The sequence below is a fragment of the Lepidochelys olivacea genome (assembly GCF_965140295.1).
Source record: "Lepidochelys olivacea isolate rLepOli2 genome assembly, chromosome: 21".
NCBI classification, from domain to species: domain Eukaryota; kingdom Metazoa; phylum Chordata; order Testudines; family Cheloniidae; genus Lepidochelys; species Lepidochelys olivacea.
The window spans coordinates 15,244,928-15,260,214 of NC_140431.1; the positions used below are offsets into that span (position 1 = coordinate 15,244,928).

At 59.5% G+C, this 15,287-nt stretch overlaps 1 protein-coding gene across 2 annotated transcripts in view; it reads left to right on the forward strand.

Moving 5' to 3' along the window:
* Positions 1-15,287, forward strand: part of NAV1 (neuron navigator 1) — a 298,657-nt gene that overhangs the window by 252,413 nt on the left and 30,957 nt on the right. For both annotated transcript variants that reach the window (XM_084611036.1, XM_084611037.1), the window contains 5 exons: positions 9,933-10,071; positions 10,790-11,090; positions 12,420-13,113; positions 13,978-14,421; positions 14,847-14,888. In XM_084611036.1, the coding sequence (XP_084467162.1) occupies positions 9,933-10,071; positions 10,790-11,090; positions 12,420-13,113; positions 13,978-14,421; positions 14,847-14,888 (1,620 nt within the window). The remainder of the gene's footprint in view (positions 1-9,932; positions 10,072-10,789; positions 11,091-12,419; positions 13,114-13,977; positions 14,422-14,846; positions 14,889-15,287) is intronic.

A 15,287-nucleotide genomic window follows, 5' to 3' on the forward strand; every position in this document is an offset into this window, starting at 1 on the left:
GGATGGGATCTGAACTGCTGCACTGTGTGTCATAGGCCCCATGCTGCTAACAGCTAAAGGAGATTCTCCTGTAGGTCAAGTGACAGGGCCTGGGCTTTGGGAGCGGGAGGAGCTACGTTCTTGCCACAGTGTTACCCATGGCTGTGACCTGCACTGTACTGACCACTGGAAGGAACTAGGGGCCACAGGCTTGTTGCAAAGCGGCGGTCATGGTATAAGGTGGCTGAGGATGCATATTCCCTGCCTGACACCAGTTCTGGCCTGGGGCATGTAGGTATGAGAGCTGCTCTTCGGCTCCCCTTACAAAGGGCATCGTGCGTCTGTGCCTTGCTTGACTGCAGGAGGCATGAGGTGTTGCCTCAGGAGAGGGGGGGCTTTGATTTGGCTTGAGGACCTTGTACAGTCAAGATCCTTCAGTGGCAGATCCTCCCTGTCCCGGTAAGGGGCTGGGTAAACCTTTTCCGTCCATTCAGAATAAGATCAGTCCGGGGGGGTCCAGAGCTCACAGAGAGGCGTCAGGGCTAGAACCTGTGCCACTTGAACCCGAACAGCATTTGGGGCTTAAAATTATGGACTGAACTTAAGGATCCCATAAACGACTGTCCCTGTCTCCCTTATAGGCCTTTTGTTGATGATAATGTTGTGCCTCCAGACCTTGCTCAGCACAGGGATCCCATTGTGTTAGGAGCTGTACAAACACAATCCCCCACCTGCTGTGTAGGGATAACGCAGCAGTGCCTTGGGGATGTTTCCAGGTCTCGTGTGCATCACCTCCTGGATAGTATCCTTCCACCTTCAGTTTTAAAGGGAAAAAAATCCTTCCCCCTTTCCTCCTTGTTCGGGAAAAGAAAACAGAGCAAAGGGAGTATGAATGATGGTGTCAAATAATATCAAAGTAGAGCGGAGCTTGGAATATTCACTGCTGGATGCAAGAATGCTAATTTGTAGAGCTGGATGGAAGATAAAATTTCCGTTCCATGAATATTCCGATGTTTCAACGTTGGTTTTCATTCCAATCTCAAGAAGTGGAAATTCCCAGTGAGATAGAAATTCTGGAATATTTCAGCTTGGGAACACCGAACAGTTTCATTCGGATAACGCTGAAGTGTATCTTTCCGGCAAGGCAAAACTGGGTTTTTTGGGTTTTTTTGATAAAGTCAAAACATGATAATAGAATATGAAATATAAATTCTGTATGCAAACATAAGGGAATATTCAAGGTAATATTTTACTAGCCTAGCAAAGTCTACATGAATTGAAATGCTGCATTCAAGGTGATTCTCTTTGACATTTTTCTGGTACTGGTTTCATCAAAGTCCCGCAAACCGCTTTGATTTAGACAAAAGAGCATTTCTGGTGGGAAAACGTTTCCGTCCAAAATGTTCGGCCCAGCTCTAGGAGCTTTGAAGGAAGCACCAGGGTCACCCCTCTGCTCTGGACTCTGCAGGTCGACTCTGGCACAAGCTCTTCCCCATGCGGCCAGTGAAGCTGCCTTTAGACGGGAGCAATCAGTCCCGGCGCAGTTACGTGGGTGTGGTTGCACTGGATTCACTGCACTGGTGCACCAGACCCTAGTTTTACACTAGCACGGGGGGCTGCCCCGGGGGCATAACCACCCCAAAGCGTGTTTTGCTACAGCAGCCGAGCTCTAGCGTTCTCATCCCTGCATGGGGGCATCCACCTAGAGGGCCGGTCACTCCTGCGCTTTCTGCCGTGGGGTGGTTTTGGGGAGGTGGACCCTGGCTCCTGTAGGAAGCGTGTGCACGTCACCGATTCAGTCATCTGGCAGGAGCCGCCAAACATGGCAAAATGGAACCATTTTCAGGCCTGATTGCTGCCCTGGATTCAGGCTGGCAGCTTATTATTCTGTATTAGGCGTAGCGCCCAGGAGCCCCCGGCGTGGCCCCGGACCACATTGTGCTCGATGCTGTACAGACACAGAACCAAGAGACCATCTCTGCCCTAAAGAGCTCACAGGCCCCACCCCAACCATGACCAAACCACAGCCCCCTTTACACTGTCACCTTAATGGAGCAAGAGGTCATCACTGTGGGTGGGGCAGGGGGGCTCTGAGTACTCACACCCCCAGTGCATTAGAGGCTGCCTCACTCACAGGGCGCTGCTGGAGGTCGTGGGAGGTGGGGGTGCCATCCCAAAGAGAGCAAGTTCCTGCTGCTGGATCAGGGCGGTGAAGTTTCCTAGCGCAAGGCTGTGAGAAGCCCGGAGACTTCACCGGGACTTTACTCTTGGGGCTTCGCGTTAGCTCTGGGCGAGCGAGCCGGGTGGTTTCTTTCCTTGTCAAACAAGGAACAAGCTCAGTTTCGGGTTTAGTGTTTGGATCCCGTGCTGGAAAGTGCAAAGAGGCTCAGTGGGGAAGTGGGAGCCAGAGACCACAGGAGCTGCCCCGGGTCAGGGGAAGGAGGAGCTTCCACACAGGGTATAACTTTCCCAGGGAGAAGTGGTTGGTTCTGTGAGTCAGTAGTTACAGCACAGAGAGATTAGCGAGCGGCCTTCCCGATTCAGGGCCGGCTTTGGGTGAAGATTTGCTTGAGGTCATCCAAGGTCCCCTGGTGCTTTTATGTTGTGATCCCTGTCACAGAGGGGCCCTGTTGCCAAGGCAAGGGATGCCACAGAAATGAGGAAACAAATCCTTGGAACATGGGCGCGGCTGGATCGGAGCTGGAATCCGGTACCCAGTCTCCTGTCTCTGACAGCGGCCAGTACCAGCTGCTTCAGAGGCAGGGGTAAGAACTGCCCAGCGGGCAGAGGTGGAACAACCTATCCCCGGGTAGGTCTTATCCCTAATAGCTAGGGATTGGCTTAAGGCCTGCAGCAGGAGGTTTAATATCAGGGCTCTGGATCTGTCCTTACAACATGGTTACCCATCCTTCAAGGGGGTGTGTGTTGTGGCTCTGGCTGGTGCCCAAGCCTAATCACCTAGGTGTTTACTCACATACAGGCTCATGCTCCCTTAATTGCCTTTTGCATGCAGACCTGCCTCTGCTGCAATCTGATTACAGCAAATTGGGGGTGCTGCTCTGTGCGCTAAAGCAGGTGGCCCTGCGTGGCTGGCATGGGTTCGGTGCTGCTCACTGCCAGAGGGACTAGCTGCCCAGGGCGTCCCAGCAGGCCCGCCTCGTGTGCGTGAAGATTGCATAGACAGGCATGCGGTGGGGCGGTGTCGCGCCGGGACCTAAGAGAGCTGAAATCTGTTCCTGGCCCTGTCGCTGACTTAATGTGAGAGACTGAGCAAGACTTTTCCCTTTTTGATGGCTCGGTTTCCCTGACAGTGAGATGGGGGCTTTGTAAAGTGCTTTGAGATCCTCAGGTGCTGTATGGGTCGGAAGGAGTGGGCTAGTTGTTAGAGGCACTGGACTGGGACTCAGGAGCCCTGGGGTCAACTGGTTCCCTTGGGCAAGTGACTTAGCCTCTGTGTGCCTCAGTTTCCCATCTGTACAATAGGGATAACTGCACTGCCCAGCTTCACAGGGGTTAATACGGTAAAGGTTGTGAGGTGCTTAGATACTGTGGTAAGGGGGGGGGCAGAGAAATACCCAGATAGCTAACCCAGTGGTCAGTGTCTGCATAAAGGGGGGCTGGTTTATGGAGGGGCAGAGTCACCCTGGCTCTGATGGGCCATGGGGCAGTGATGGGCTGGCCCCTTGCAGTCACATGCCTATGCATGGATTTTGGTGCCTGGCTTTAAGTGCCCTCAGCCAGATGTTCCTGGGGAAGGTGCCAGGATCATGGGAAGGAGTGCTGTACCCATCTGCAGCCCAGGGAACAGAATCTAGAATCTCAGGGTTGGAAGCAACCTCAGGAGGTATCTAGTCCAACCCCCTGCTCAAAGAAGGGCCAATCCCTAAATGGCCCCCTCAGGGATTGAACTCACAACCCTGGGTTTAGCAGGCCAGTGCTCAAACCACTGAACTATCCCTGCCCCCCGAATGGGCCAGGACTGCTCCTGCTGCTGGCATCTCCAGGGCTGGCTGGGGCATGTTCTGCCATCAGTGCGGCGGGGTCTCCCGCTGCCCACCCCCGGCTGTGGGAAGGCTCACAAGGACACCCCACCCCTCTCTAGCACCTCACAGAGCCTTTCAGGGCCTGCTGGAGGCATTAACTAATTAAGGAGCCAGCTGCTGGAGAAGTGAAACCACCTCCCCTCCTTCTGCATGACCCGGGAAACCCCGGCTGCAGAGCCTAGCAGCCCAGCATGCCGGAGGGGCTGTGAAAGCACCAGACGCTGGGGCATTACCTGGTCCTTGGGGAGGGGGGACCGCTGACAGCGAGTTGCTCCGTGTGGGAGAACAAAGGAATCTCGCTGCTGGCCAGCTGACCGCCTGCTCAGCCCTGCCCCACAAGGGGCATGGGCTGTGGGGTAATTAGCCTTTGCCAAGGTGCAGGCAGCAGTCCCTCAGCAGGAGGCTGAATGCTCCGTGTCCATCCCTGCAGTGTCCTTCCGTTATAGAAACTAGAAATGGCCCCTTCTGGTCCCCTTGGCCCATGCAGCATTGCGTCCCCAGGCCCTCTCATGGGAGCTGGCTCAGCTCTCTGTGCCCTCCTTCGGGTGTCCCTGCCCCTGGGATTCCACCCCATTCCCCTTTGGGCATGTGCAGATGGGCGTTCCCAGCTCGACTGAGCCCTTGTACCATCTCCCCCGAGCTCCCTCCTAACAAGGTTCTCCGGGTGCAGGGTTCCAGCCCCCCCACAGTCAGTGCAGCCACATGGACCCCCGTGGTGCCTGGAGTCCTCTGTTTATCTAGGTTTGCAAAGCACAGCCGCGGCACTGGCAGCCCTGGCCGCAGCACCTCCACGCAGACCCACAGGGGGTGGTCCTGGACCACGGGCAAACCCAAGTCCTCAGCCGCTCTGGCCTAGCTGCCAACACGGCATGGTGAGGGTTGCAATGGAGCGGTGGGGTTCCCTAGTAGCTGGGCTGAGAACCCACCAACTCGCGGCACACAGACCATTGTGCTGACAAGTCACAGGAAAGGCTTTACTTGATCACTGACCTAGGCTGGAACTGAGCCGACAACCAAGAGCCAAAGGGCCTGTAGCATCCTGATGATTAGCGCCCTCCTCCCTTCAGCCCCTCTGCATTGCGGCCCAACCTCTGGGAGGCACAGACCCCTCCACCCTCGGGCAAGCTCCCTGTTCCCCCTCCCCTCTCTGAGGTCTAGATCCCCAAAGGTGTTTGGTCCAGCAGACCAGGAGCAGGCATAGCAGGAGGCTGCAGGTCAGGATCAAGGGGGGGAGCCCCAGGCTGGGATAACGGGTCAGGGTCGGCAGCATGGGGCTATGTAATGTGGGCTGATGTCCACAGGAGGCCTAGACTGAGCACAATGCTCCCTGTGGCCCAAGCTGGCTGTGAACAGGCATCTCCGATGCATTGTCCTGTTTGTATCCAGATGCACCCCAGTGCTGCGGGGCCGGAGCTGGGGCACAGGGGCCTCCCCCACGTCCCATCGCCAATGCTTGCCCTTTCCGTTGTCCACAGCTAGACTCCTTCGACCGGCCTGCGGGGGCCTTGCTGACCTACTCAGCCACTGACCTGAAAGGAGGCCATGCTCATCTGGGCCCCTCTGTGGCGGGGAAGCCCTGCGGGCATACGGCTCCCCCCCGTCATGAGCTGGATGGGCCTTTGGGAGAAATGGCAGCTGCCACCGCAGTCCGGAGCAGCCCTTCCTCACTCCAGCTGAGGGCTGATTGACAGCCTGGGAGATGGGCTTTTCCACACGGTCTGCTGAGCCTGCGTGGGGGCACTGTCTGCAAGATCGGCCCCTATCCCCCCGGGGCCTGCTGCCTCCTTCCCAGCTACCCCGGCAAGCAGCCCATTGCTCCAGAGGGAGTTCTGCCGGGCAGGGGCCCAGCAGCCGGGTCGGGACAGTGTCTTGCTGTCGGGGTACCCGTGAACCACAGACCTGCCTTCCCACTGTTGCTGCCCCGGCCCGGCAGGACAGAGAGGGCTGGAGGCCCATGTTTGCATAGGCGCCAGCCGGGAGGAGGAGCATTGGACAGCCCGGCGGTAAGAGGATGAGGGGCCGGGGGGGCATCTGTCTCCAATGACCCTAGTCTACTTGGGGCCGCTCACCCAAGATCTCTGCTCTCCTTGGGACACTGATAGCCTCAACCACACCTCTGTGTGCCCGAATCCTCCGTGCCACAGGAGCCGTGCGGAAGGTGCCCATGCCCCAGCCCTCGAGCTCCAGCCGGTGACTTCAGTGGGGGATTTTTGGTATAGTGGGGCTGGCTGGCTGGGAAGGGGGATTTCCCGCTGGGTGGATGCACCAGCATGTGTTGTGTGTGTGCGCGTTCCCTGCATGGATGCATGGTGTGTTTGTACGTTCCGTGTGTGTGTGTGTATTCCCCGGATGCGTGTGCATTCATCCTGGCCCCCCTGAGCTCCATGACAAAGCCTCTTCCTCTCTCTGTTGGGAGCGGGGAGGGGAGGGTTTCTTGCTGATGTTAAAATTAGTAAAACTCCAGTGGGTGGAAAAGAGGTGTGTGGGAGAGACCACAAATGCCTGCTCTCAAATCGGATGTGCAGCCTGTCTTAAGGGTCCTGGGGTGGGGACTGGGACTGAGCTGGGGGAGCATGGGAGAAAAGACCATTCGGCTGGGAGTGAGGACGGGGGAGACCAGGGTGTAGGTGGTCAGGAGTGCTGGATCCATTTGTACAGTGGGAGTGCTGAGAGCCATTGAACCAAACTGTAAACCCTGGGTACGGTGGAATCCAGTTCAGGCCGGGGGTGTGGCAGCCCCCCTACTTCCAGCCCCTCAGTAGGTGATGGGCATGGGCGGAAGGGGTGGAGCTTGGGGCTAGCCTCCCCGAAGTGGGGCTCCATCCACCGCCCATGAGCTCAACACCTGTGTGAGCGGAGGAGACCAGCCCGGGGTGGACTGTCCCCGGGGATCCTGCCCTTGCAGACCCCATGCGGCTAGCCCTTTCTGGGGTGAGCAGGGCTGGGGAACTCCCTGGGACCGCTGGCTGCAGGATCGGGCCCGGGCTTTGCTGAGGCTGGCTGGCAGAGCCAAGGGTGGAGGGAGCGCCCAGTGCGGTGTGTACACCAAGGTACCCCATGGCGTGTTGGGAATGCAAGCAGCAGGGTGCAGCCACTAGGGGGCGATCACTGTCGGGCTGATCCGGGGGAACATGCCAGTCCCAGCTGGGGAAAGGTCTGCTCCCGGAAGGGGATGCAGGGTCGGTGACTGTGTGCATGGGGGGGCTCCCCGGTGAGGGATGAGTCAGCAGGGCCATTTCAGGGCGGTTGTGGGCCTGGATCGCACTTATCCCCTCCTTCACCCAGCTCAGGCAGGCGCCAACATCCACAGAGATGGGCTTGTGCCACCCCCTGCCGAGCGGGCCCTGGATTTGAATAGCCCAGAGCCGGGAGTATTCGGACCCGGGAGTTTGGTTCAGCTTGTTACGGAGCTGGGAGCCGCTTGCCAACCTTGACTCTGGATCTGGTCCCAAAGGTCCCCAAAGCCAGGCCGGGCAGGATCTAGGGGGAGAGCAGGTGGTTCCAGCCAGTCTCTAAAAACTAACCATCGCATCTGTATCAGTCTTGGGTCAGAGCAGCCTCGCCCTCCCTTCCGTCCTCAGCTCCTGCTCCAGCACGGCTCTGCTCGGCTGCAGAGGGAATGTGGGATTCCACCCTGGAGCGGGAGACTCGGCCACAGACGAGTGCTGGGCTCTCTGGGAATGATTCGATCCAGTGTTCTCCCTTCGGCCGTTGGAGGGAGAGAGCATGGTCTGATGGGCTGGGCACCAGAACTCCTGGGTCCTTTTCCTAACTACTGTGTGATGGTGGGCACAGATAACTTGTAGATATGGAGTCCCTCTTGTGGCATGCCCAGCTTTGGGGTCCTGGCTGGCTCCTAGCAGTGGGGCTGGGTTATTGTGGGGTCCCTGCCATTGTGGGAAGGGTGGCGCTGTGATAGGTGATTTCAGGGCTCTGCAAACTGGCCCAGGGAGCACCTCACACGTGCTGGGGTGCTGAAGTTGAACCAGAATCACTACTGGAACCAGGAATCTGTCCCCTCTGTAAAGTGAATCCCCTCCACCCATGAGCAGAGGGAGGTGGGGCTGAATTAGAGTCCACCAGACAGGGGTGCTGGGGCAGGGGGCCGGAGTCAGTTTGAAATGTAAAAACTGCTCTAGAAATCCCAGTGGTGTCCATGTTGTATCCTTCCCTGTGGGCGGTGGTTAAAGACAAACCTGTGTTGGGTGACCTGCTTCAAGGTGCAGTGTCTCTTAGCTACCTGGTGTCAGCGGGGTGACTCTAGATCGAGCAGCTCCGTGTCTACTAATCTATCTGGATCAGTGGCTGCTAGAAGTGAGCTCAGGCCCCACAGTGGGGAGCGGTTTGAAGCATTTGGGCCCTGTGGGGCTTGGGAATGCGGGGTTTTGCGTCCAGCCCATCTTCAGTCCCTGACAAAGATAAAAGGGTCACGTCTACCCTCGGCCACACCCCACCCACCCCTGAGCCCCAGTGGAGTGGTCAGCGCCATATAGGGTTAGTTAGGTCAAAGAGACAATAGGATCCGTATTAATCCTTGGGCCGCTGGAGAGCTGGTTGCTCTGCTCTGCTCTGGGCTGTGTTAATGTGTCTGGGGCCCCGGAGCACTGCTCCAAGTGGGATCATTGGTGCTTGTACAATCTGGACACAACAAGGACCCAGTCTCTGCCCTGACAGTCCTGCAGGACACTCAGGCTCTGGAGGATCCTAGGAACACCAGGCACAAGCAAACCGATCGCTAGGACTAGTTAGCCTCCAGCCCTGGACTACCCCTACACACACCCATCCTGTGCTTTCTTCACAGGCTGCGTGAAGTGTGCTTCTTAGGGGCTGGATGAGCAGCTGTCTGCCTCCTGCCCCGTCCATGCTGGTGGATGTGCCTTGTGCTGTCCTGCTGGTGCCCTCAAGGGGACTGAGGAGCACCCCCCACCCCCAGCCTGTTCTCGCACTGAAGTCAGTGAACGTCTTGCCAGTGACTCGAACGGGGGCAGGATCAGGTCCCTTGTGAACACACCAGAGCTCACACTGGCTCACGGCTAGCTCCCACGGTGGGGCTGGCCCTGTGGCTAGGAGGGATTGGCATGGTGCCCTCCCTCTGGGAAGGCTCGCCGGTGGTTTGGACCACGATGCGAGATCATGTTTGAATCGGATCAAACCATGTTTGGGTGACAGGCCGGCTTGGGTAACAGGTTATAACCTAGTTCGGCCCCTCCTGCACGGGACTGATCAGACGTGACTCGCACAGCCCCCTGCTGTGTCACCGCTGCTGGCCCGAGCCCCAGGTCTTTGTGTCCCATGATCTCATGGATGATTTTAAAAACTGGGCTTAAGCATGCTTCAAACTGGGCTGTAGCCAGCCGGGCCCTGCTACCCACCCAGTCCCTGTGGGCGCTCCAGCTGGGTTAAAGCATGTCACAATAGTGGAGATGAAGCCTTTGGAAGAACATCCCACCCCCTCCTGTTCTTCTCCAAATCCCGGCCCACAGCCCGTATGGGAAAGAGCAGCTCTCCAGCCCCCCGCAGCCATAACCCATGTGGGAGGATGTGTTACTGGCTGCTCTTCCTGAGGCTTGCGGAGTAATGCTTCCCCTCCTGGGGAATCCGCCGGCCAGGCAGCTTCCATCGAATTTGTTTGCTCTTCTCCGAACTTCCTCCCCGCTCCTTGGTATGAGGGATGGGCCTGAGCTGCAAAACCTGGATCCTGGTTGTGAGCTCCCGCGGCTTCGGGGCTGTTTGGATCTGGGGTTCCCGTGGGTGCTGTGGTGGGTGATGCTGGCACGGAAAGCCCTTTGGATAGGGGCAGGGGGGCTGGCTGTTCTTTCTCTGGGAGCCCTGGGGGTAGGAGCTGCAGCCCTGCTCTCCCCCGGTGACACACAGCTCAGTGGAGGGAACTCTCTCTCTCTCCTGCTCCAGCTGGGATGAGAGCAGCTCCATCAGCAGTGGCCTCAGCGATGCCTCTGACAACCTCAGCTCGGAAGAGTTCAACGCCAGCTCCTCCCTCAACTCCCTCCCGTCCAGCCCCACGGCTTCCCGGCGGAACTCGGCTATAGCGGTACGTGCTGACTGCTACGGGGAGTGAAAGGGGTGGGGAGGGCAGACCTGGAGAGGGGCGGCCCGTGTTCCAGTGAGAGCGCCGGTGGGAGAGGGATGCACCGGTGACGTGGGCGCCTGGTGGCTGAGAACGCGACTGCGGCCCGCCATCTCACCACACGTGGGGCAGCGACGGGCAAGGACAGTGTCTCTGCCCATCAGAGCCAGACCAGTCAGCATAGCTCCATAGACTTCAGCCAGGCTGCCCCAACCTGCCCGCAGAGGGGCTGGCCCCAGAGCCTGCTCTGGGTTATAGAGGAGTCTAGGCCATCAGAGTGTGGGGCTGTCCCGTTTCCGCAACAGTAATGCCGCATCTAAAGAGTTAGCCTCCAGCCCTGGTGCCAAAGCAGAATGAGCCTTTATGGCGATGGCACTGGGGTGTGAGTCAGGATCTTGGGTCTCTTCCTGGCTCCGGTACTGACCCTGCATGGCCTCGGGCACTCTGCAGAGAGGGAAACTGAGGCACTGAATGGGGCAGTGGTGCGCAGTGGGTCAGTGGTGGAGCTGGGAAGAGAACCAGGACCCCAGCCCCTTGGACCGTCCTCAAGGGTGAGAGGCCTGTGATCTAGAGGGGAAGGCCCCTACATTCTCCTCCCCAAGGGGCGGCGTCTCCTGGGCGGGCAGCGGGTGGGCTTGGCTGGGAGCGGCCCCCCTCACCCCTCTGTCCCCGCCCCGCACAGCTGCGCACGGACTCGGAGAAGCGCTCGCTGGCCGAGAGCGGGCTGAGCTGGTACAGCGAGGCGGAGGAGAAGGGCCCAAAGAAGCTGGACTACGACAGCGGCAGCCTCAAGATGGAGCACGGCGCCTCCAAGTGGCGGCGGGAGCGGGCCGAGAGCTGCGACGAGGCCCCCGCCAAGGCGGGGGAGCTGAAGAAGCCCGTCAGCCTGGGCCCACCGGGGCCCCTGAAGAAGGGCAAGATGCCACCGGTGGCAGTGACCTCGCCCATCACCCACACAGCCCAGAGCACCCTCAAAGTGGCAGGTGAGACTGCAGCAGGGGGAGGGCGTCGGGTGCTCCCACCTTCCCACGCCTTCTGGGGCTTCGGCCAATGGGTGTGCAGCCCCTCCAGGCTATGGGGCAGGCCAGCCTCAGGAGTGCCATGTGCCGCGGACAGGCCCGGTCTGTGGATTCAGGGCTCCCCCGAGTGGCAGGCGCAGGGATCACGCCAGCCAGCTGCTCCCTTAGCTCCCAGGCAGGGGTTCGATCCCCATGGCTGGCTGAAGCGGCTGCATGCTCGGGATTCATCCTAGGGATCGGCTGGGAATCTCCCCAGGGAGGCTATGAGAGGGGACTACTGCGTCCTCCTGGGGAACGCTCTAGGGGGCCTTACAGGGGTCGCACACCCCTCCCTGGGGGAGAGCGTATGGTGGGTACAATTCACCGAGGCCTCGCCCAGGCCATGGGCCTGCAGCTGCCCCAACACTGGGCAGTGTGGGCAGCTGGTGACCTCCGACTCGTGCTGCCTTTGGTGCCAGACCCACCCCGCTGGCATCATCACTCTGATTCCCCAGGGGCCCGAGAGGTGCTTTCCCTGCAGGTGTCACATCACAGCCTGCTGTGACAGCAGGCATCCAAGAGCCTGTCAGTCCCATCATCCCAGGGGCCCATGCTGGACTGCTCCCCGCAGTGTATTCCCCGTCCCGGGGGCTCGGCCCATCCCAGGCTTGGCAGCTGTCCCTCCAGTCGGCAAGTACTACAGAACAGAGCAGGGCACGTGCCAGCTCTTGTGCAAAAGTTGAGTGTCAATCTTTGACATGATCCGGTGGTCGTGCCCCCTACCGTGGGGAAGTTGGTGCCCTTCACGTTCGGTTCGGTTCAGCCTTGAAATGAGGCTGATTTTTTGCATGGAAACCATGCACAGATTTCCATGTTGAAAGGCTTGGTTCCCTGCTCCAGTGTGGCCTAGTGGAGAGGGCACTGGACCGAGACTCAGGAGATCTGGGTTCTATTCCTGACTGTGTCGCTGGGTGAGTCACTGCCCCCTCTGTGCCTCAGTTTCCCCATCTGCCCAGTAGGGATGATGATCCTGGCCTCCTTGGTAAAACGCTTTGGCATCTATGGCTGAGAAGTGCTATGTAAGAACCAGGGCTTGTTAAATTACTCTCATCACACCTGCTTCTTGGGAACTGGCTCTTTCAAGGTAGGTGAAAGCAAGGCTGTTTGCAGAACAGAAGCTCCCTGGATGGGGTGAAGTTTCTTAGCCACAGGAGCCTATGTTGTGCCAGAGGAGTCCAATCCCAGGAGGGCCAGGGGGCTGGGGTACGCTTCTGTATTGCTTGTGACCTTCTCCATCTCGCTCCGCTCCCCCAGGCAAACCTGAAGCTAAAGCCACTGACAAGAGCAAGCTGTCTGTGAAGAACGCGGGCCTGCAGCGCTCTTCCTCCGATGCTGGCCGGGATCGGATTGGGGATGCCAAGAAGCCTCCCTCAGGGCTCGCCCGGCCCTCTACCTCCGGCTCCTTTGGATACAAGAAGCCACCTCCTGCCACCGGCACAGCTACGGTGATGCAGGCGGGTGGCTCGGCCACGCTCGGCAAGATCCAGAAGAGCTCCGGCATCCCCGTCAAGCCTGTCAATGGGAGGAAAACCAGCCTGGATGTCTCCAATGCCGGGGAGCCTGGCTTTCTGGCCCCTGGGGCTCGCTCCAACATCCAGTACCGGAGCCTGCCGCGGCCGGCCAAATCCAGCTCCATGAGCGTGACGGGCGGGCGTGGCGGGAACCGGCCCGTGAGCAGCAGCATCGACCCCAGCCTCCTAAGCACCAAGCAAGGGAGCATCTCGGTGTCACGGCTCAAGGAGCCCTCCAAGATCGGCACGAGCCGGAGCACGCCGGCCCCGGTGAACCAGACGGACCGTGAGAAGGAGAAAGCCAAAGCCAAGGCCGTGGCCCTGGACTCCGAGTGCGTCTCGCTGAAGAGCATCGGCTCTCCTGAAAGCACCCCCAAGGCCCAAGCCAACCACCCGCCTGCCTCCAAAGGGGCCGAGCTGCCCCCAACGCCGCTCAGGTAGGAGCCAGGGAAACCTCCCAGCATCAGCCCCACTGCCATAGGCAGCCAGCCTGAGCCAGGGCTCCTCCCGCAGGCTTGCCATGAGGGCTGGTCAGACATTTTCCATCCAAACTGGCTTTTGATGGAAAATTGGGTTTTCAGCTAGGAAATCAAACACCTGAAACCCCAAATATTTCAGTATTTGCCACAGTGTCTCTTGGAAGTTGTGGTTCAGTTACCTCCTGTCCCCATTCTTCCGTATGGGCTGGGCTCCTCAGCTGGACTTCATCTCCCATAATGCATCACAGCTAGGGTCTCTCAGGATGCATGTCGTCTTCCCTTTCCAAGAGCTGAGACTGGGGTGCATCATGGGATATGTAGTCCAACTAGGGAGTCTGGCAAATCAAGGAGAATGGGAATATGAGGCAGTCGAACTACAGCTCCCATGAGGCATTGTGGTGTCATGAGGCATCGTGGTGTGGCTGTCGATCAGCCTTGGGGTTTTGTATGGTTGCCTGTCACCATGGCATCTGGATGTAGACCTCGGTCAGGCAGAGAGCCAAGGTGGTGCGGGGTGGGTGGCGTGTGAAACTAGAGAAATGGCCAGAATTAGGGGCGCCAACAGATTGTACAGGTGCCTTTTGTTTTTAAACCCTCTCCCCAAAAGTGGGTCAGGCCTCAGCAGTAAGGCTGGGCCCCGTACTCGGCGAGTGCAGGGTGTGAGCCCCGCCGGGCCAGGCCCCGTCCCGCTCTCCCGTGCCGAACCGGGCCGGGCCCCGCCACGCTCTCAGGCTGCTAGGTGAGCTTCCTCCCCCATCTGGGCTCAGCCTCAGGCCCGGCGTCTCCGCTGCCCGTCTGCAACCCGGTACTGTGTTCCCACAGAGCGCCCGCCAAGAGCTACGTGAAGCCCCCTTCCCTGGCCAACTTGGACAAGGTCAACTCCAACAGCCTGGACCTGCCGTCCTCCAGTGACCTGCCCCAGCCCCACGCCAGCAAGCGGCAGGACGGGCACCAGGCGGCCGGGCACCTCACGCCTTGCTTCGCCCCCAGCCCTGCCCCCATCCTCAACATCAACTCGGCCAGCTTCTCCCAGGGCCTGGAGCTCATGAGCGGCTTCAGTGTCCCCAAGGAGGGCAGGATGTACCCCAAGCTCTCGGGCCTGCACCGCAGCATGGAGTCTCTGCAGATGCCAATCAGCCTGCCCAGTGCCTTTTCCGGGGGCAGCACCACCACCCCTGCCCCTGCTGCCACCCCTCCCATCAGCACAGAGGAGGAGACCAGTGAGCAGGGCTGGACCGGCAGCCCCAGAGCTGCACATCTGGACAGGTGCCGCCGGAGGACGGGGAGGGTGGGCAGGAGGAGGGCCACCTCCCAGATGTGCTAGGGCTCGGCTATCGGGGTAGGGGGGTTCCAGAGCCTCCCTGCTATGCTCTGGGGGGCACAGAACCCCAACTCCCACCATGGTCCCCTGGGGAGGGCTGCCTCGCCCCTTGGGGCACCTGGCAGCTCTAGGGATGGACAGCTTTGTGAGGCACAAGCATCGGGCCGGAATCCCCTCTGCACCCTGGAAACGCTGGCTCCGGTCCCACCCACCCCTTCTATACCCGCTCCCAGTGAAGCCAGCAGACTGCACCCACCACCAAACTGGCATGGCCCCCAGCTGGGCATTGCCCCTAGCCTGGCCCTGGCAACTGCCCTCCCTCTCTCAGCCCATGGAGCCGACCATGACTCGTGTTTCTCTTCCTCCCCAGCACCAACCGCGACCGGAACACACTGCCCAAGAAGGGGCTGAGGTAAAATCTCAACGCCTGTGTGGCCCCCTCACGGTCACTCAGGGGCCTCTCAGCCACAGGGAGTGAGGTACTAGCCCTCCATTAGTGCTGGGTCCTGAGGCTCCGAGAGGCTAAGGGACTTGCCCAAGGTCACTGTGGCAGAGCAAGGAACTGACCCTGGGTTTGCTAGGCTAGTGCTCTAAACTCTGGGCCATCCTCCCTGCCCCTCTCCCTCTTGCACCAAAAGCACAGCTTTGCTGCCCAGGGCACTGCAGGTCACTCAGAGCAAGGGCAAAATATCACCCCGGAGCAGCGGGAGACCAGCCCTTCATGGATGCCAGAGATCCTGCTGTCGTGTCGAGCCCACGCCCCCTAGCCTGGCTTCCCAGTGCTGCGGCTGGTGTCTCGGCCTCCCCTGTG